At 32.7% G+C, this 22,998-nt stretch overlaps 3 protein-coding genes across 3 annotated transcripts; 2 read left to right on the top strand and 1 right to left on the bottom strand.

The window, feature by feature from the left end:
* The first annotated feature begins 1,160 nt into the window (after nt 1–1,160).
* On the top strand, nt 1,161–2,105 carry LOC101995980 (olfactory receptor 10AG1-like). Its single transcript, XM_005363461.1, has one exon. It carries the CDS (start codon nt 1,161–1,163, stop codon nt 2,103–2,105), a length of 945 nt encoding a protein of 314 aa, XP_005363518.1.
* A 10,040-nt stretch (nt 2,106–12,145) lies between these two features.
* Nucleotides 12,146–13,075, top strand: LOC101988467 (olfactory receptor 5W2-like). The gene has a single exon (XM_005363276.1). It carries the CDS (start codon nt 12,146–12,148, stop codon nt 13,073–13,075), a length of 930 nt encoding a protein of 309 aa, XP_005363333.1.
* Nucleotides 13,076–17,895: 4,820 nt separating this feature from the next.
* On the bottom strand, nt 17,896–18,828 carry LOC101988174 (olfactory receptor 5W2-like). Its single transcript, XM_005363275.2, has one exon. It carries the CDS (start codon nt 18,820–18,822, stop codon nt 17,896–17,898), a length of 927 nt encoding a protein of 308 aa, XP_005363332.1. The 5' UTR covers nt 18,823–18,828.
* Between the last annotated feature and the right edge of the window lie 4,170 nt (nt 18,829–22,998).

The following is a 22,998-nucleotide window of genomic DNA, read 5'->3' as shown; positions in this document are numbered from 1 at the left end:
TTAAGATCCCGATTTTTTGCCTGGCAATCTTGTCTACTTCCCCTACCCAGGAGGATAGCTATATGTTTTTCTTTGGGTTCACCTTCTTATTTAGCTTCTTTTTCTAAGTATTGGAAAGTTTTATAATGAAGCTTTGAGAAGTAAGAAATATGAGGTAAAAAGTTTTAACTTGTCTGGAAGTAAACGAATCATACAAAAATTAAGGAGATCATCCAGGATTCTCAAGCATAAGCCCCCTGAAATGCATAAAATGGAAGAATGGACCAAGTGGTCTAGCTGTATACATACAAATCTGAGTACATATGGAAGACTTAGAGCAGCACAAAGTGAGCTGTGATAGGCACAGTTCTGCTACAATACACACTTATTCAAAATAGAGAAATGCACCTCTTAGATTAGACTTCCCTCACCATGTGTGCAGATGGGTGGGAGAAGATGGGGCAGCTGCTGGCCATTCAGCACCCTGAGATAGAAAGGCCTCAACATTCTTTATTTTGTCCTAAGTTCCAATTTAAGGAAAAAAACATTACAATATGCATAAAATTTATAACATTGGTTTTCACAACCTGTATACTGGAAAAAAGTTTAATATTTTAAATTCCGTATTATATTTGGAGTACAGGTGTACTAAAGGAACCTATATATAAAACCATCAAACCCATAAAAGAAGGATTATATTAAAATGTTAATATATATTATACCTCAAACATTTTACATACTTTGGTATATTACTCTTGTATTGAATAACACCTGTTTATTATTTAATAATTTATGAAATTAATCTCAATATAATAAGCATAAAACAAATTACTTGGGAAGTGATAAAAAAGTTAATTAAAAGACTGAATCATTATTAAGCTGAATATTAACTCAAATTTTGAACTTGATTCATTGAGAAGTAAAGTAAAAGTGGCATGCATAATAATAGAAAACAACCAAAATGCTAACTGTATAAATTAACAGAAAATTCAGGGAATATTTATTGCATATTCTGACTAGCAAGAAATATACTTTCTCAACATTTAACAGAACATATAAGATGTATGTTTGTATCTTTTTTTCTTTCAGAAAATTAATAAGTTTGGGTTGTAATTTATATGCAGTACAAACAAACAAATGCAGTCACGTGACTTCTGCTTTGAACTAAATCATCTGAAAGTATGGATCATGCCGAAATCAGAGCAGAGGACAATGCCTCCACAGTCACACATTTCATCCTCCTGGGATTCTCTGACCTTCCCAACCTCCAGGGGTTTCTCTTTGGAATGTTCTCCTTAGCTTACATCATTATCCTAATTGGAAATAGCTCCATAATTGTGATAACCATCCTCGATCCTGCACTACAGAAGCCCATGTATTTTTTCCTGGCAAACTTTTCTTCTCTGGAAATCTGTTATGTGTCTGTCACTCTTCCTAGAATTCTGTACAACATCGGTACTCAGAATAGAAACATACCCAAGCTGGCTTGTGCCACACAAACATGCTTCTTCCTTATTCTGGGAGCCACTGAATGTTTCCTTCTGGCTGTGATGTCTTATGACCGCTATGTGGCCATCTGCAACCCTCTGCACTATCCCTTGGTCATGAACCCAGTAAAATGCAATCAGCTGGCTGCAGGCTCCTGGCTTGGTGGAATGCCATTCCAAGTAGCACAAACCTGTCAGATATTCTCTCTAAGTTTTTGCAATTCTAATCGAATTAACCACTTCTTCTGTGACTTACCTCCCATTCTCAAACTAGCTTGTGGAGATACTTCTGTTAATGAACTGTCTGTCTACTTAGTGACTATTCTCATTGCTACAGTACCTTTTATGTTGATACTTGCTTCTTATAGCAAAATCATTGCTACCATTCTGAAGCTGCCAACAGCCACAGGAAGAGCAAAAGCCTTCTCCACTTGTTCTTCCCATTTGCTTGTAGTGTTTTTATTTTTTGGATCAGCCACGGTTACTTACTTGAGACCAAAGTCCACACATTCTCCAGGAACTGACAAACTGTTCTCTCTATTCTACACCATTGTGACTCCCATGTTTAATCCCTTGATATACAGCCTTAGGAACAAGGACGTGATTGCCGCACTGAGAAAATTGTTACTTAGGAAATAATGTTGTGTGTGCACTAATGTCTAAATTAATTTCTGTAACTAGCTGTGATACTGGGACACCTTATTCTGAATGCCACAGAATGCTCCTTCCTAGCTACAGTTACATGTAATTCTGTAGCCCTCCTTGCTAATATCTGGTCTATGGACCTAGTTAGTGGTGGGCTCTTATGTCAGCAGAATCCTTGTTTGCACAGGCAAGACTTGCAAATGTTCTCTTTGTCATTTTACGGTTTCTAGAAAATCAGTCACTTCTGTGACATCGCTCCCTTTGTATATTCACTTACTCTGTGTGGCTATCTTTTTGAATAAGATGGTGGTCTTCCTTGGTTCTGTGTTATTCGTCATTTTCCTTTCCATTAGCAATTTTCTACTAGAATAAAATCATGTCTATTATCTGAAAGCTTCCATAAACTATATTTATTCCCAAACTTGCTACTTCTGTTCATTGCATTTTGTAGATGTGGTGTTACGATTGTGACTCTGATGTTTATCCCCAAGTAAGAAGGATATAAAATTGATACTGAGAAGTTATAATATAAAGAATTAACAGTAATTGAGTGTGAAAAGTTAGAAGATATTTTTTTATTTGTTTTATGTATGTATGTATAACATTTCTAGGACTCTTCTCATTTAAGTATGTAATCATTGTTTTCACAATGATAATAAACTACAAATAAAATTTATTTTGTTGAAAGATGTACTATACATAGTAAGAAATAACCAGCCATTTCATTTTTACCTATGGAACTTTGTTTCCATACCCTATAAGAAAACAGAACAAAAACAAATGAAAAAAAATTCCTGTAGTAATAGATGGACAAAAACTCTAATGTTGCATGCCTTTTTAGTATTTTGGAAAGGTGATTTGACTTCTGTGTGGAAATCTATTACATGAGAGCTTTTACATTTGTACTTTTTCAATCTTCTGGAACAACAATTTTTATGTTAAAAAACAATTTATTTTTAAACGACTTAAAAATAATTTAACACAATATTTATCCAACCAAATACAGCATGTATAATGTTCCTAATTCTACCATAAAAATAATTTAAACTAATGTTTCTCTTTCTTTTCCAGCAATTGTCTCTATAAGTACTATATTTAATTAAATAGTTGAAAAAGAAGTTTAAATATTTCATAGTTTATTTTTTAAAAATAACCTCTTGATTTAGTTTTTGTCCCTGAAATCATAGTGTAGTAATATTAGTTTTTTTAGCCATTTTCATTCATTTTGTGTACTCAATTGCAATATTGTCACAATATAACATTAAGTTATCATTGACAATTACTTTTAATAAAATCCTTTTATCTTAAATAGTATTTATTTAGTATTTTAATATTTAATATGAAAATTTAGAAAATGGTTAAGAAATACTTTTAACATTTGATCATCATAAAATCTGTCAGAAATGAACAGTTTTCAAAGATCATAACTCATTTCCATTTGGCATCAATGTTTTGACTGTGAACTGTGTACCAATCATAGACATCCCTTAAATCATGACTGGAGGACAACCTCCTTTTTGCTGCCATGTTGTCCCTTTTTTCTTTAGGGAAATAACAAAATGGCAGCTGGTCAATATAAATACTGGAAAGAATAATATAATCAACAGTTTCTGTAAAAGTTGAAAATTGCAATTCTTACTCTCCCAATTCATGACTACAGAGACTCAAACATTATATAGAAAACAAATTTGCTATCTAATGGAATTGTTTAAATAATGGAAGTAGAGTCTAGAAAGTAGGGAAATGTGAAGAAAAAGGAAATGTTGAAGAGCAAATATTAATTGGAAGATAAGCTAATGATAAGCTTTTTAGGAAAGAATTTCAAGATGGCAATTTTCTTTATTTATTTATTTATTTATTTATTTATTTATTTATTTATTTTAAATTTCTACCTCTTGCCCTCCTCCCATTTGTTTTCCACTCCCTCCACTGCCCCTCCCTCTCCCTTTCCAGTCCTAATCACCTTTCAGGAATGTGGGCATAGTTTACTAGGATACTTCCTGTTGATTAGGAGAGCTGAAAAACTTTGGGGACCCAAAGAAAATTTAGGATTTTGATCGAATCTTGACAGGAATATTATTGATCATCTCAACCAGCAGCCTTAAAGCTTTACTAGATGCAAAACTCAGAAGAAACTGCAAGAGAGATGCTCTCAAATGTTGGATCATCTGGGCCATCCATTACCATTGGAGAATTTTCAGGGCTTAATCCTTGATCAAACATTTCTATTAACCAGGAATGACTTTACAGCCTCTAGTTTCTTATGAAAACAAAAGCTAATACTCTTCTCCAAAGTAATATATATTTTGAAATAATTTTTGAAGGCACAGTATTTTCAAAATATATAGGTTGGATTAATTCAACAGCATTTATAGTCAAGTGTGTTTTAGCAGCATTGTTCCTTCTTCAGTGGTAAACAATTCAAAGACAACACAACAACATACAGTATCCAGATTATCTGTGTGTTTTCCATCTTTACATGTTTTTTGCTCTATTTCTTCTATTTTCATTTTTTATTTTTTCTTTATATACAGGGTTTTTCTGTATATCTTTGGCTGTCCTGTAAAATCACTCAGAATCCAGGGCCTCAGACTCAGAGATCTGCCTGCCTCTGCCTCCCTTGTGTTGGGATTAAAGGCATGTGCCATCATACTTAACTACTCTATTTCCTTTTTAAAGGACTTTCTCTATCCATTTTCTTTTCTCTCCCAAATCTACATGTACTTCTAAACACATTGTAAATCATTTAGAGGTTTTTGCCATCTGAATCTGTCTTTACTGTGTATCTCTATATTTAAATGAATACATGAATCTTTAACCTGACATTTAGCATGTTTAGGATTAAAATCATGGTTTTGATAGTTGCCTCCACCTCATTCCTTAGTTTTTGAGAGTCTAGTTCGTGGCATTGGTACCAGAGGGAGCCATGTTTTTTGTCACCACTTTGTGGAATTTCTAGTTCCATTTCACTATCAAGACATATGCTGCCTGCCAGCTTCCCATAAACACCGTCTTTAGAGGCAGGGCCTCTTAGAGGAGCTGAACAGTTTTTACTGCAAACACTAAATCACGAAGCCTCTTTTAAGGGAACCAAGCCTCAGATCACCACCAGCAAACAGACTGCCATTTTAAAGAAACTACAGTTCGCTTTGTTCTTTTGTGCCTAGAATCCCTTCTCAAGGTCACATTTTGAAGTCAAAAATGTCTGTCTCATTAGGTCCTATAGCCATCAATCCCAAATAACCACACAGAGGCTTATATTAATTATAAACTCTTTTGCCTCTTAACTACAAGACTAACTAACTATTGTAACTTAACATATAATTCTTATCAATGTTTAACAACATGGATTGGTACCTTTTCTCAGTAAGGCATTTTCATCTTGCTTCCTCCGCATGAAAGTGATGACTGTCTCTCTCCTTTCCTCTTCCCAGAATTTTCCTACACTGGTCACCCTGCCTCTACTTTCTGCTTGGTTATTGGTCAATCAGAAATTTATTAAACAAATATGACTGACAAATCTTTACAGTATACAAGAACATTCTCCCATAGCATGCAACTCTCTATACTACCATCTAGTCATGAACCCAACAAAGAGTTCTCAGATGATCGCAGACTCCTGGCTCAGTGGCATTCCAGTCCAGATAGGACAAACCTTTCAGTTACTCTCTCTATATTTCTGCAATTCTAATAAAATCAACCACTTCTTCTGTGGCTTACCTCTCATTCTCAAGCTAGCCTGTGGGGATACATTAGTGCATGAACTATTTGTCTGCTTAGTGGCTATGCTGTTCTTGATACTTATCTTTTTTTTTCCAAGACAGGGTTTTTTAGTGAAACTAAGTGGTAAGATATTGCAGTTTTAAATTCACTGGATTTAATACTCAGCTATTCATAAAATTATCTCTAAAATATCAAGATGCTATGAAAAACTTAATTTTAGAAGTGATAACTATATTACTAATAAATAAAAGAGTTACCACCTTCTACTGTTTGTCAGCAAAGTTCCTGCTTATTAGTACATAGTAAGAAATAAACAATTCTGATTACTTTTGTTTCCAAAACTGTGATGTTTTGACCATAAAGTTTATTGTATATTTTAGGAGAATAATTAGAAGCAAAGAATAAATCTTCTAATCTTTTAAAGGAAAAGGCTACAAAATGATACAAGTAATCTGGACAGAGAACTCTGAAGAGAGGGATCTAAAATGGCTGAAAGGAAAAGTACTTAAAGAAATACGCAACAATCTTAGCTATTAGAGAAATACAAATTATAACAACTCTGAGATTCCATCTCACATCGATAAGACTAGCCAAGATCAAAAAAAAAAAAAAAAACTGGTGACAGCTTATGCTGGAGAGGTTGTGGGTAAAGGAAACTCTCTGCATTGCTGGTTGGAGTGCAAACTGGTACAACCCTTTGGATATCAATATGATGATTTCTCAGAAAATTAGGAAACAACCTTTCTCAAGACCCAGCAATACCACTTTTGGGTATAGACCCAAAGGATGCTCAATTGTGCCACAAGGACATGTGCTCAACTATATTCATAGCAGCATTATTTGTCATAGCCAGAACCTGGAAATAACCTAAATGCCCCTCAACTGAAAAATGGATAAGGAAAATGTGGTATATTTACAAAATGGAGTACTACATAGCTGAAAAAAATAACATCTTGAGATTTGCAGACAAATTGATGGATCTAGAAAACATCATATTGAGTGAAGTAACTCAGACTCAGGAAGACAAACAACAAATATATTCACTCATACGTGGCTTTTAGACATAAAGCAAAGAAAACCAGCCCACAATTCACAATCCCAGATAACCTAGACAACAATGAGGACCATAAAAGAGACATGTATGAATGTTTATTTCAATAAAATTTTATAAAATGGTAGAGAAAAATACAGACAAGTAGCAGAGCCTTTGATTTCACATATGCATCTACACACAGTTGTAGGTACATACTCTGTTAAGGAAAATAATTAAAATATGGTTCAATAGGTACTATTAAGTACAGTCAGAATCTTCCTGCTCTGAATGTAAAATATCATTTTTATTAGATTTTAAACATATTGCCCAAGTAGGCTATGAAGTTTAATTAATTTAAAAATTATTTAGACACCTTCTTAAAATGTAATTTTTTAATTTTGTATTGTTGGATTTTGAATCTCAGGAGCTTATCTGAGGTGGGATGATTTTTGGTGGGAGAGCATGAATGACAACATTTTATTGTATTATATATCACCTGGGATTTATATTCCTGCATCTTTTCCCCTTAGACTTTGTTGCTATGAAAACATGATTAATTTTATTCATGGACTTATATCCCCTTGTGGATACAGTAAGTTTCTCATTAAAAATGACACTACAATTCCTTACTATTGCCATCAACTTGATTTGTCAAAATGAATATTTCAGATTAATTTTATATTTTAAAATATATAGAAATTATATATATATATGAACAGCAAAATATAATCTACATTTTATTTAACTGAACCAGAATCTAATGAAAATGAAATTTCTACCTTGATGAAATGTTTCTAACACAATTATGTTCAGTTCATCTTCCAGTTTTGAAATGCTTCATTGATTTTGTCTTTGTAATTACCATTTGAATATTTAATTGGTATACAGTTCATACACTATTTAATTGGCACTTGATGGATACACACAATGTATGCTGTCTACAGTGCCTGTTCCTAGAATAAATTTTAGCATATGTCAAACTGTGTCCCCACTGTATTCTCTACCTTCAGTTTTTGAAAAACTTCATAAATGATCTTTTCATCATTTCAAATGGTGAAGTGTCTATGTTACTAAAAGGACCACGAGAGACAGAATGTCGCATGCATCATTTCAAATACATAGTATGTTAAAAGCAGTGTAAAGTTGAGAGTGACTGAGAGCACTTGTAACTCTAGCAGAGGACTGGTTAGAATTTTAACACAAACTGGTGAGCTTACGGCCATCTGTAACTGTACTCCCGGCATTCAGATGCCCTCTTCTGGTCCCTATGTGTGCTTAGAATAGATATGGTACACATACTCAAAGACACACAAAAGACTGATCCACATTAAATAAAAATACATAAAGTCTTAAAAAGAATTAAACAAAAAGTAATATAAATTTGAATGGCTTGTCATGGGAGAAAATATATTTAATTATACATATTATCATTGTTAGTTTAGATGGAATTGAATTAAAATTAATGTGAATTTTTCCTGCTAATTTCAGAAAAAATGATAAATGATAATATTATATTAACACAATGCTCTTTAAATAGTTTTATTGCGGTTAAATCAGATCTTATCTATTTCTAGTTTATTTGAGTTTAGTAAAATATCGAATGTAGCAAATTTTAAAACAATGATTTACTCACATTTCAGTCAGAAATGCTATTTTCTTAAACAAACATATTGCGTTCTTTTCTGATTCAAATAAGAAGAAAGAAAATCCCTATGAGCTATTTTGTCTGTCTATAGTTGAGCAATGAATATGTTTTAATTTTCATTTTACTAATTGCTAAAGCTAATGAATCTCTTTTTGAATTATTTCTTAGTTACATTTATATCTCTGGATGAAAATGCTCAGTTCAGGACCCCATTTGTAACTGGCTCACTTGTCTCCATGACTTTGCTTTGGGGTTCCTTTTTTATCCATGTAGATATCTTGGCCATGTATATTATTGGTTTAATATTTCTCCCATTCTGTGAGCTTCTTCTTCACTTGGGTGACTGCTTTCTTAACAGAATTTTTGGACTTTATAATTATAGTTTTATATTTCAGGTTTGTAAATTTGGGCTCAATTCAAAAACAGAGGCTACATTATAAAATGTCCTTCCTATTGTATATCTTGCAGGGCACTGTCTATTTATTATAACAAATGCAGAATTTCTGGTTTTGCATTTAGGTCTTTGAACATTTTGAATTAATTTTTGTACAACCATACAGACAGGACTGATTCATTCCTTCTTCACGTGGACACCCGGTTTTCTGTTCCATTTGCTAAACATACTATGATTTCTCTAATTTATGTTTTTGACTTCTTTGTGAAATATCAGATGATAGTACTTAGGAGGACTCACGCTTAGGTATTCTGTTTGATTCTAACGGGTATAATTTTGTTACAGTATTATGATATTCTGTTTATTATTCTAACTCTGTAAAATATATTGAAATATGTACTGGCAATAGTCTCAGCATTTTTTCTTTTCAGTCAAGATTTCTGAATTATCTTGAGTCTTTTGTGATTCTCTTTCTATTCCAAGATATTTTTTTCTTTCTCTGAAGATTGAAATGAGAATTTTGATTGAAAATGTGTTTGATCTGTAAACTAGTTTTGATAGAGTTGTCATTTTTATAATATTAAGTATACAAAATGACTGTGGGAAACTGTAACTGGTGTGTTACAAATGAAGTTAAATAATGAAAATGTGTTACAAATGAAGTTAAATAGTGAAACTTCACATAGAATTAAAAGAAGAGAATTATACCACCCTAAAATATATCCTACTTGACTGGAGAGATGGCTTGGTGTTTAAGAGTACATGATACCCTTGCAAGTTCAGTTCCTGGGAACAAATTAGGTGTAACCATAGGAAATTCAGTACCTTCTTTTGGACTCCAAGGGTACTATTTCTGTCTCCCTCCAACTTAATGCATCTCTGGCTCTTTTTCCTGCTCTTGAGACTCTTTTCCTCTTATTTGGTTGCCATGTCCAGTATCAATATGAAGGCATTTACCTTGTCTTATTGTGTATTATCTTGACCCGCTTTGATATTGTCTTTGAAAGGTCTGTTATTTTTTTGACAAATAATTGAAGAGGGAGTCTGGGAGAGAAATGGAGGGGCTGGAAAACAATGTTCAGGCTGCATTGCATGAGAGAAGAATCTATTTTCAATAAATATTTTTTAAAGTAAAATATTTTGTGGTTATGAAATTTGGGTGACAGTGACATTCACTACAATTAAAAATACCTATTCAAAAATAATTTATCCACAAAGATCATTAACTTTATTACTAACCAAAGAGGAGTACTTTCAAAAGTAAACAGGAATGGATCCTGATATTGTAGAGAATTAACAACTTTATCATGTATACATACTAAGTTCTATCTATCTATCTATCTATCTATCTATCTATCTATCATCTATCTATCATCTATCTATCATCTATTTATCATCCATCTATCTATCTATCTATCTATCTATCTATCTATCTATCTATCTATCATCTATCTATCTATCATCTAATTATATATCTCTTATCTACATAAACACAAGTGTGTACATATATGTACATGTGTCTGTGATTGCATATGCACATATATATGAATATATATACACATATACATTTGTACATATACCTGTATACATAGTAGTATCCTTACTGAAATAAATAAAGTTGTGAACACTTGAAGCTACATGTTTGCTAAAAATGGTGATGTATTTTCAGAGAAAAGTATAGGAGAAGATATTAATTGGTTACAACAAAGCCAGAGGGAAATGATTTCACAGCCTTCAGTCCCACATGACAGCTGGCATAATAAAATAGTGCAGAGTTCAGGCAACTAAGAGCTGCTCTTCTCAGGTGGGTTTCTACATGTATGCATGCTCAGAATCAGGGTAAAAATGAAGCAGTTTTAATTTTTCTTAGTTAGAAACATTTTTTTCAGGGATGGTTTTATTTCCTGCTCAATTTAGAAGATTATTAAAGCCAATTAGTGAATATTATTTTTTAAACAGAATCAAGTTTCTCCTAAAATGTTTTAGTATACCAACATAGATTTTTCACAATTTTATTCTAACCTTTCAACGTAAGACAGAACTTCTTCTATTTTTATGGGATGTGGATTTAAGTGACTTAAATACAAACAATGCTTGCAATGTTTATATATAATAAAATACTCTTCATATTATTTACACAATCTGAATAATGCAAAAGTATCTGTCTTTGGAATTCTATTGCTCACTAAAAAAAGAAATATGCATATACATATAAGAAAAACATACATGAAAATGCACATATGCATATTAGAAAGCAGATGTATTTTAGAACATTTATTGCACTCCATTCTGATTGCATTTTTTTAATTGTTAAAAATGTAAATAGCTAAACCCAGATCTATGTGATAATTTTTTTTGGATGCTGCTTGTTTTGGCCATCTAACTTGTCAAAAGAATTATACTTTGGTACCAGGCCATTACTAACGATGGATAAGGACTACTATTGCAAACATAACATATTCTAATAGCAATGATCAAATAAATGTTATCTCATGTCTCAGTAAATGACAACATAAAATAGAATAGACCAAGAAAAATGACTAGTCTTTCAAGTATATAAATACAATCAACAAAAAAGTCAATAGATTCTATATTTATGTATATTTGCACATGGACTTGTACACACACAGAATATAGTAAAATGCTGCTCTCAAATAGAGAGTTGGGCATGGAATGCGGTAGAGAGGGAGGGTAACTTGCATGGTGCTAGCTTGAGAAAGGGAAGGGGAACTCATGTAACTTTAGTTCAACTAAAAACATTAAAAAACAAAACAAAAGATAGCTGTCTTAGTTGTTACTAAAATTTTTTTGGATTTGCATTTCTATAACTAAGCCTATTTATTCATTTTTAAAATTATTATCAATTCTATAAACCAATAACATGTTTTAAGCTCATTTGATTGTTCAGAAAACAAATAACTAAAATAATTTGTGTTTTAATACAATAAAGAACAGAAATAATAGTCCCTTCATGTAAAATCTGTGTCTCTAACATCTGTGTTTATTTCATTTCATTATTAATGTGGTGCATAACTCATCTCAGTTTCTCACCTGTCTATCTCAGATAATGCCAACGTTTGTCATTAAGAAATAGGTTAAGAAAGAATCAGGATTCTAACATTTCTATACTATAAAATGGATGAGAAATAACTGAATTGTGTTCTATTTGTTGATACCCAGAGGTTAAAATGTATTTGTATTTTCTATTTCTTTCCTCAAACATATAGACAGGAAGAAAAATGGGCATAGGAAACTGCTCACTGAATGAATTCATTTTCGTGGGAGTTACTAATAATGCTGAGATCAAAGGGACACTGTTTGCCATATTTCTACTCATCTATCTCATCAACCTTTTGGGGAATCTTGGTATGATCATTTTGATCAGAATGGATCCACAGCTCCACACACCGATGTACTTTTTCCTGAGCCACCTTTCTTTCTGTGATCTCTGCTATTCCACTGCAATTGGCCCCAAGATGCTAGTAGATATCTTTGGCAAAAGTAAGTCAATTCCCTTCTGGGGCTGTGCTACTCAGTTCTTCATTTCCTGCACCTTTGCAGACTCTGAGTGTGTGCTGCTGGCAGTGATGGCCTTTGATAGGTATCAGGCCATTAGCAACCCTTTGCTCTACACAGTAAACATGTCTAGCAGATTGTGTTCCATGCTCATGGCTGCTGTTTACGTGGTGGGAACATCAGATGCTTTGATACATACAACTTTGGCATTCCGCCTATGTTTCTGTGGGTCCAATGAGATCAACCATTTCTTCTGTGATTTGCCTCCTCTTTACCTTCTTTCCTGCTCAGACACTCAAATAAATGAGCTGGCATTATTCACCATTTATGGTTTCCTTGAACTGAGCACCATCTCAGGGGTCCTTGTTTCTTATTGTTATATCATCTCATCAGTCTTAAAAATCCACTCTACTGAGGGAAGATTCAAAGCCTTCTCTACCTGCACCTCACACTTGACTGCAGTTGCTATTTTTCAGGGAACCCTACTCTTCACCTATTTTCGTCCAAGCTCTTCTTACTCCCTGGATCAAGACAAAATGACTTCTTTATTTTACACCCTTGTAATTCCCATGCTGAATCCGCTGATTTACAGTCTGAGGAACAAGGATGTGAAAGAGTCTTTGAAGAAAATTAAAATAAATAGATGGTTTTAAATATTTTTTTAGAATTATCACCACTTTTCTTCATTCACATGCAGTTTTAGTTATTCACCGTGTTTTCCAGACTAGCCCTTGAAAACCCCTCGTTTCAAGTCTCCCACGTCTGAGAATGCTAGACTATCCCAGATAGCCTGTCTTTGCATTACATTTTATTAAATTCAATGGGAAGGCATCTATACAATTGCTTATATTTTTATTCTTCATTTTCTCAAGTCTCTCACTGAAACATTATTTTAATAAGCAAAACTCATGGACACCTACCAGTAATCCTAGAATGTTACAACAAGTGGTAAGAGAATTCTGTGTCAAAGTTTGGTTAGACTCCATAATTGGAATCTGGATTATAAACCATAAACATTATGCTATATAATATTCTCTGTTTTGTGGGGTTTTTGATGGTGAATCATCTTTTTATCTATGATCATAAATGTTGTCATGAATTGTAAGTAATAGACATAAATTACTCAAGCAAACAAATTGCTTAATCAGTTTTAAAATTGCCATAGAATGAAGCCTGTACAGAAAAGTTCTCGAAATTATGTTTAAATGTAGACCAGCAGTAACCTTGACTTAGATACCCGGTCTCATACCTAATGATAAGCTCACTTCTGAAGAAAAGAACAAATTCTTGTCGGAGCATCTGGAAATTGCAAAACTCTTATAGGTTACTAGTTTATGTCATTTTTAAAGTTAAAGATGTGCAAAGTAGGTTAAGAGGAAGGAAAGGGCTTTCATAAAGATAACCATGAGCTGTAGCTGATATCAGCTTTCTTGGTAGCTTCTCTATCCATCTATGCCCACTTCATTGTATGGGTTAAATGCTCCCTTTGGTAGGTCATAAATAATTATCTTGCAAAGCCATTGTTAACTATCACTCCAGTTCTCTTAGATAATTTTCAATATGAGAGTGTGGATATCCTTGCTCAAGGACTGTCTGTCCCACTCGTTATTTAAGCAACTGCATTGTATATTTGATATGACTTGTGGAAACAAGTAAAATCACCAATTACATACTAAAGTAATGACTGGGTTCATCCACATACATGCATGAAGAAATGGTTTTCAGGTGCAGCAAAACTGAAAATAAAGACTCATTAACCAGGGAATTGTTGGATGATTCTTTTAAAATACAGCCATGTGAGACTAAAATAAGAACGTAATACGGATTAATAAATTGTTTATTTTTTTCATATTCTTAAACTGCTTTTTATATTTTATTGACTTTTGGTGGCAATGCAAAAATATGCTGAATTAAATTAAAATATTGCTGAGATAGTGGCCAGCATAGTAGAAATAAAAGCAAGCTGCATTATCAGCTGTAGTAAAATTGAAAATACAGACTCATTAACCATTGAACTGCTGAATGATTCCTTTAAAATACAACTGTGTGAGATTAAAATATGAAAGAAATACTGATTAATGAATTGTTTCTTTAGTGGATTCTTAAGCTGCTTTGTATATTTCAATGGTTTTAATTGGGTGGCAATGCAGAAAAAAACTATGATGAATTTAATGGAAACATTGCTGAGATACTGCCTAGCATATTAGAAATAATAGCAAAGTGAAAAGATGTCAACTTTTTTGCCTTACTCAAGGGCTTTTTTAGAATGACCTAATGTCTAGTACATGTAAAATTATTATACATCATCTTTCCCACCACTTGTTTTTAGAATGTTTCCCATCTTCGATTAGTGTTACATACACTCTGCTTAGTTTCTGATCTTATTGTATCATACAACAAGTAGACTGTAGAGATTGATGCGTCTAACTCAGTAGTATTTACCAACAGCCATCAGTTGGCATTTAAAAGGGAAGGTGTTGTGTAGAAAAGATGAGTAGGGAAATAAGCTATAAACACTTCAATCGACAGTCCCATTCAAGGCAACAAAGTCTCTGAAATTGTGTTCCACAGTCCTGTGCAAGCTTCAGACCAAAAACTAATCTGTGAGAACCTCATTTGAAGTCATAAATTCTTTTAAATGAATCCAAGGGTCAGAATTCCAACTTCGCCTTAGAGGCACATTATAATAACAATAATCGGCTCATTGTGTTTTGAGATATTGATGACTTTAATTTTCTTTTTCTTTTGTTTACATGTTGTACATAATACAATAGAATTAATATGTATCTGAACTGGCTGTTCAAATATAATAAAATTCAAATATCCATTAAGAAGAATAAAGGTAACCATTGACATGTTTTCCTCTTTTAATTTATCACCAAATAAATTCTACTACATTTTGCATAATCTTTGATATAATTGAAACAATGTTTTCAGCCATGTTGTTTTTCTTATATTTTTGAGTTATGGTAGCAAAATATCACATATTGGTAAATCTCACAACTCCGGGAAAAGCAGTCCCAAATCAAGATAAAATGTGGAGAGTGCTGATATCACTTATTTTTTTTTCTTTTACCATAGATAGTCTTCCTTTCACTTCTTTTTAGTGCCAGAAGGAGAGAGAGAGCTTTTGACTTCTACGTGGCTAGGTTCATAATCCAATCTTTGAGCACTCTGTCTTTATGAATTTATCATGTCACAAAATCGTTGTTACATATGAGCATTATTTTTATCATTCCTTTTATGAAAACTATCTCACAAAATACAATATGAATTTCTCCTCTCCCCATACTCCCAAATACTCCCCACTCAGCTACCCAACTCCTTGTCTTTTCTCTCTCTTTTAAACAAAAAAAGAAGAAGCAAGCCAAAAACACTAACAAATCAAACAAAATACCCAAAGAAATTAACAAGAGAGTCATACACAATGTTTTGGTATTATTTATACCTTTATTTAGAAACATCACAGCTCTGGCCACTGATCACCATTCCAAAAAAATGTGATTTGATGGAGAAATTATGGTACACACAGGTATTTATCTAAATGAAGACTCCTTATCAGGAATTTCTTCTGAGAACTTATATTTTTGCCAGACAGTATCATAAAGCAGAGGAGCACCTGGTTTTCAATTTTGAAATATTTTCATGCAGGATCAATTAATACTAAAACAGTAAAGATGAATGTGCTCAGGAAAATTAGTACATATCATTGTGACTGCCAATTAATGGGCTTTACTGACTTTCAAATATAGGCCCATATCCAAATTATTTTCAAAATGATTTTCCAAAGTTCAACTATGAGAAAAATGGATCAATAATATATTTAAAAATGTGTGGCAAGGACATAGCCACAGGTCATTTGTTTCTATATCATGAACTTAATTATTTATAGAAATTTCAGTTTTGTATATACAACCATTTTATATACTTTATTCAAACCTTAAACTGTCTGTTATGTGCATTGAATTTGCACATAGCATTGTCCCAACAGTGGTTAGCAAGTATTACCATATTTCATATCACATGGTGTTCTGTTTTGTTATTTGTTTGCTGTCTAATTGCGTTTCTCACCTATGATTCTAGGATTTTTATAACTCAGATAATTCATTATATAAACAAATACATGCTTTTTCTTTCTTTTTTTTTTTTTTTCGAGACAGGGATTCTCTGTAGCTTTGGAGCCTGTCCTGGAACTTTCTCTTGTGGACCAGGCACAAATACATGGTTATGTGTTTTCATTGTGTACAGAAATTTCAGAAATAGATACAAATTAATTAAAAGAAGCAATTGAAGAGAATTATTTAACTAGGGCTGACAGAGTAATAATAACAAATTAGAAGCCAATGGAGGAAATGATGGGAGAATTTACAATTCCACCAATCAGTTATACATTGCCAAAATCTGGTACTTGTTTTAGACAACATGGTTGATCTTCCTAATGTAGGTTTCCCTACATCTTGACCCCTCTAATTGGAAAAATCACTGTATAGCCATTTCCACCCTATTGGCATCATTTGTATATAGAAACAGAGTAACTACCTTCCAAGAAGATGTTATCCTGAAAATGGATTAGACAATCTTCTCCGAAATTGAGTCAATGGGATTTAAACTCAAGATTGCCCTGAAGTTTTACTAGAATATGCTTCAGGAATGGATTCATATGTAAGGAAGTCTAAGGGCTTGTGAGAATACTCCAAGAAAATAAGATAAGAGTCTTGTGACCTCAGTTTCTTCAAAACACAGAATTGCTATTGGAATATGTTTTTGTGGTCTTCCAAAGTCATGACAGATAGAAGTGAGTTTAGTTCAGATTATTCAATAACTAGCTTACTGCTAGTTATTTAGTTGTTTAAACTGCCCTTTATATGCCTCTAGGTAAAAACACGTTTTGTCATATATAGCTTGGCCTTGTTGTATGTACCCAGCTTGAACTCATAAAAACTTTACTCCTGTTGTTTTTATTAATATTCAGAGTATAAACTGCCTGAGGACCTGAATAAAGTTGGCTATTGTATGAGATTTTAGTCCTCCTCATTTATTGACTCCATTTTCCCCAGCCCCACTGTCTCTAGAATGGTAATAAAGTCTATGTATGTTATGAATATAGAGTAGTTGTCTTATTTCATCTATATATAATGCTCACCACTGGTTAGTCTATTTAATCTTCCTTTAAAAATATTTAAATCTGTTTAAAGCAATGAGTAAATACCCACCACACCAAATTTAAATTTACATTGAGGGAAAAGGAAGGTCACATACAACTTGAGAAAAATTTAAATTGTTAGGAAAATTTCCACAGACAGAGAACATCATATAGTGTTTGAGAAAAATTGAGCATAGATATTAACAGAGCTTTCTTAAAACTAGATGTGAAACTTAGAATATATTTTAGAAAATATGTAACGATAGAATATATGTGCTGTGTAGATAGAATTAAAATTAAAAATGTTCAGTTTATGTTAGAAATTATCAATCACCTTTTTTTCTTTAATTTCTCCAGAGCCGTTTTTACATCTTTGTTCCTTAGGCTGTAAATCAGAGGGTTCAGCATGGGAATCACCAGAGTGTAAAACAGCGATGTCATTTTATCTTGATCTAAGGAGTAGGAAGAACTTGGCCGAAAATACATAAAAAGCATGGTTCCCTGGAAAATTGCAACTGCAGTCAAGTGGGAGGCACAGGTAGAGAAAGCCTTGAACCTCCCCTCAGCAGAATGGATCCTAAAGACTGATGAGATGATGTAGCAATAAGAGACAAGAACTCCTGAGATGGTGCTCAGCTCGATGAACCCAAAAATGGTGAATATTGCTAACTCATTGGCCTCTGTATTTGAGCAAGATATTAATAGAAGAGGGGGGACATCACAGAAGAAATGGTTGATCTCATTGGATCCACAGAAACACAAGCGGAACGTCAACGTTGTATGTATCAACGCATCTGCTGTTCCTACCAGGTAAACCCCAGCCACAAGCAGGGAGCACAGTCTGCTGGACATGTTCACTGTGTAGAGCAAGGGGTTGCTGATGGCCTGGTACCTATCAAAGGCCATCACTGCTAACAATAGACACTCAGAATCTGCAAAGACACAGAATGTCAAGAACTGCAGAGCACAACCAACAACGGGAATTGATTTCTCCTCAGCAAAGAGATCCACCAGCATCTTGGGTCCAATTGCTGTGGAATAGGTAAGGTCACAGAAAGAAAGGTGGCTGAGGAAAAAGTACATGGGTGTGTGGAGCTGAGAGTCCACTCTAATTAGAATGATCATCCCCAGATTTGCCAGAAGATTAATGAGATAGACAAGTAGGAATGTAGTGAAAAGTGCTATTTTCATGTCAGAGTTATTGGTAATTCCCAAGAAAATGAATTCATCAATAGAGGAGCAGTTTTTCTTGTCCATTTTCTTGGATAAACCTTAAAAATTTAAAAAAAAAATATGTTCACAGTACGTTTATTATGCAGAACAGTGTTATATCTCTAAATTATTTTGTTCTCAAAATATATATAATTATACTTCAATCTTCAAATAAGCTTCCATTACTTAATTTTAATAATCTACCTGACATGCCAATTGTTATAATCTGTAATTGAGAAGGTATTTTGATATATACCAAACTGTATATGTCTGTTTTTCTGAAATAGCCTTCCTTGATAGGAAGATCTTTAACATAATAAATTTATTTTGTTATATAGAATAAATGCAAATATATTATGTTACAAATTCATAACACTTAACATTCAAATATACATGAAATTATTCCTAGAAATCAAGATTTTATAAAAAATGTGAATTTTAAAATAACCATATTCCTAATAAAAATAAACCATTAAAATCTTCTAGTGTCTGTGAGCAATGTATCTGTTAATAAATGGTAAGTAACAAATAACTCCTGGTTACTTCTGCTTCTATATACATGTGCTCATTTAGCCACTATGTTCTTTGACTATTTTTTTGGGAACTTTTGAAACCAAAGAATAAATCTACTCATTCAATGGAAAAAGATTTTAAAAAATAGTGAAAACATCATGAAGTCACATGTGTATATGCACAACTACAGATATTATATAATTAATATTTTAAAATGGAAAGAACATTAGAATAAATAAAGACTACCATGATATATGGCCTCATGTGTATGTGCAGTTATGTGAACTTTTATGTTTTGTCAAGTGTGTTTGAATTAGTTAGTATGTGAATATTAGGAAGTCATGATATATCTTTATAAAAGAATTTGACTATGATCATATGTAGCTGAGAGTTTTGAAATTTACAAATTATCTTTTAATATAATATTTAAATAAAATTTATCTTAATAAATCATTATAAAATAAAATTTAAAAATGCAGATTAATGAAATACAGGTTTTGAATCCACATATATATCTACAAGCAGCTTGAAATAAAAAGAATCGTTTTTAATAATCTGCTAAAGGAAAATGATTAAAATATGGTTTAATAGATGTTAATAAGTTCAGTCAGAATCCTCCTGTTCTGATTATAAAGAGTTTTTATTAAATTTTAAACATACTTACCCAAGTAAACTGTACTGTTGACTAAATAAAAAATTACTTTTATCTTTCTGAAAAGGTGATTTGTAACCATATATTAACCATATGTAGTTGGACTTGAGATCTCAGGAGCTTACCGGAGATGAACTTGGTTTTGGTAGCAGAATATGAGAGGGTAGCGTTTTATTATATCCTGTATCTCTTGGGAATTATGTCCCTGCAGCCTCTTCCCTTTAGGCTGTGGTGGGATGAATGTGTGATTAGCTCTACTCATGTTCTCTTATTCCCTTGTGAGTATATGAAGTTCCTCATTAAAGATAGCACTACAATTTCTTACTGCTGTCATGAAGTTGATTTGTCAGAATAAATATTTCAGTTTAATTTTATGTTGTAAAATATGGAGAACTTGTATACGTTATTTTATACAGCAAAATATAATCTCTGTATTATTTAACTGAATCAGAATCTAATGAAAATGAAATCTTTACCCCCATGAGATCCTATCTAACACATTTGATTTCTGTTCATCTCCATTTTTGAAACACTTCGCTGATTTAGTGATTGTAACTACTTTTGAATATTTTATTGATATACCATTCCTATACTATTTAATTTACACTTGATGGTGAACCAATTGCCTCATGTTTAGTATATCTACACACTATATGCTACTTACAACACCTGCTTCCAGAATAAATTTTTAGCACATGCACAATTTTGATTCCTCCACCGTGCTCTCTTCAGGTTCCCGGGAAAATTCATCAGTGATCTTTTCAACCACTACACATGGTAAAGTGTCTATAGTACTAAAAAGTCTAACAGAGACAGAAAGTCTCATGTACCATTTCAAATATACAGTATATTAAAATAATGTAAAGTTTGGGTCTGGAGATATGATGACTTGGTGATTAAGAACAGATGTAATTCTTGCAGAGACTGGACTAGGATTTCTTTTCCTGGGTTAGGAATTTAACACAAACATGACATTTCTTTCTTTTTTTTTTTTTTTTTTTTGATTTTTGAGACAGGGTTTCTCCATAGCTTTTTGTTTCCTGTCCTGGAACTAGCTCTTCTAGACCAGGCTGGCTTCGAACTCACAGAGATCCACCTGCCTCTGCCTCCCGAGTGCTGGGATTAAAGGCATGTGCCACCACTGCCAGGCACAAACATGACATTTCATAACCATCTGTAATTTTAATTTTGGAAATATGATACCCTCTTCTATTCATGTGCATCTGGCATCCATGTGGTACACATATGAAAGACAAGCAAAACATTATATACATTTAATAAAAAAATATGGCTTAAAACTAGTTTTATGAGCAGTAATATCACTTGAATGACTTACCTTAGAAGAAATTATATTTAATTACATATAATATAATATTGTAATGAATTTAGAGGAAAATTAAATAAAATCAAGGTCACAATTTCTCCTGCTACCTACCTACATATATATATATATATATATATATATATATATATATATATATTAATGATCTAATAGTGAAATGCTTATTAAATAGCTTTATAATTATGGCTTAAATGGTAATTTTTTTTATTTATTCAATTTTAGAAAAATAGGTATTCTGGAAGACACCTAAGAATATAAAAATAATAATTAACTATAACATTCCAGTCAGAAATAACTTCCTTAATTATTCTATTTTTCATTATTTTATATTATGTTGTATTTTCATTTAGGAAAGAACAATAATCATCTCTTTTATTTGTCATTTCTGACTCTATTTTAGCAATAGGTATATGTTTCATTTTGTCTTCCCCTAATTGCTAAAGCTGATAAAGCTTTTTTTGATTTTTTTACCCACATTTCTTTCTTTGAGGACCCTCTCGTAAGACTTACCCTTGGGTAAGTCTTTCTCTTTTTGATTTTGTTTGTTTCTTTGTTGTTGTTGTTCCTTTATTTTTCTTTATTGTTTACAGGGGTGAGTACTTTATATAATCTAGATAATATTTCTCTTTTATACGTATAATTGGGCCACATTTTCTACCATTTTGTGAGCTTTTTCCTTACTTGATTGATTTTATAACAGAAGTGTTATAAGAACGTGTTACAGATGAAGTTAAATTGTGAAACCTCAGCTAAAACTAAAAGGACATTATAATACTGTAAACTACATTCTACTTAACTGGAGGGATGGCTCAGTGCTTAACATTGCATGATGCCCTTGTAAGCTCAGTCTCTATCCCACAAATTAGGAGTCTTGCTACCTAATATTACTGTAGCCATAGGAAACCCAGCACTCTTTTCTGGACTCAATGGGAAGTATTTCTGCCTCGCTCCAGCATAGTGTATCTCTGTCTCTTTTGCATGCTCTTGAGATTCTTTTCCTCATTTTGAGCTAACTTTACCAATCTTGATATGAGGGATGTTCTTTGTCTTATTGTATATTCTTTTGTCCTGTTTGAACTTTTGAAGACTTTTGAAGGCCTGTCTTTTTTGCTGAAAGAGAAATAGAGGGTGAGTGGGTCTGGAAGAGATGGGACATGAACGCAGAAAATGAGGGGAACTGTGGTTGGAATGTATTATAAGAGACAAGAATTTATATTAAATAAAATTTTTAATTAAAATAACTCCTTGAAATATTTCATGGTTTGGAAATTACGGTAACAGCAACTTTCACTATACTTAAAATATAAGTATAAGGAATATAAGTATATATATATACTTAAAATATAAGTATAAGGAATATAAGTATAAATATAAGGAAGCAGAGAGGGAACTCAGAAAAGCATCACCTTTCATGATAGCCACAAATAGCATAAACTATCTTGGTGTAACTCTGACCAAGGAAGTGAAAGATCTATATGACAAGAACTTTAAGTCTTTGATGAAAGAAATTGAAGAGGCCACCAGAAAATGGAAGGATCTCCCTTGCTCTTGGATTGGGAGGATTAACATAGTAAAAATGACAATTCTACCAAAAGCAATCTAGAGATGCAATCCCCATCAAAATTCTTCAGAGATCTGGAGAAGACAATAATCAATTTTATATGAAAAAACAAAAAACCCAGGATAGCCAAAACAATCTTATACAATAAAGGAT

This window comes from Microtus ochrogaster, linkage group LG9, assembly GCF_000317375.1.
Source record: "Microtus ochrogaster isolate Prairie Vole_2 linkage group LG9, MicOch1.0, whole genome shotgun sequence".
Taxonomy (NCBI): domain Eukaryota; kingdom Metazoa; phylum Chordata; class Mammalia; order Rodentia; family Cricetidae; genus Microtus; species Microtus ochrogaster.
The sequence above is the reverse complement of the archived record's forward strand: the minus strand, read 5'-3'. Positions and strand labels throughout refer to the sequence as shown.

Excerpts from the sequence above, each read along its gene's own strand:
- LOC101995980 (XM_005363461.1), top strand. The coding sequence starts at position 1,161 with ATGGATCATGCCGAAATCAGAGCAGAGGACAATGCCTCCACAGTCACA.
- LOC101988467 (XM_005363276.1), top strand. The coding sequence starts at position 12,146 with ATGGGCATAGGAAACTGCTCACTGAATGAATTCATTTTCGTGGGAGTT.
- LOC101988174 (XM_005363275.2), bottom strand. The coding sequence starts at position 18,822 with ATGGACAAGAAAAACTGCTCCTCTATTGATGAATTCATTTTCTTGGGA.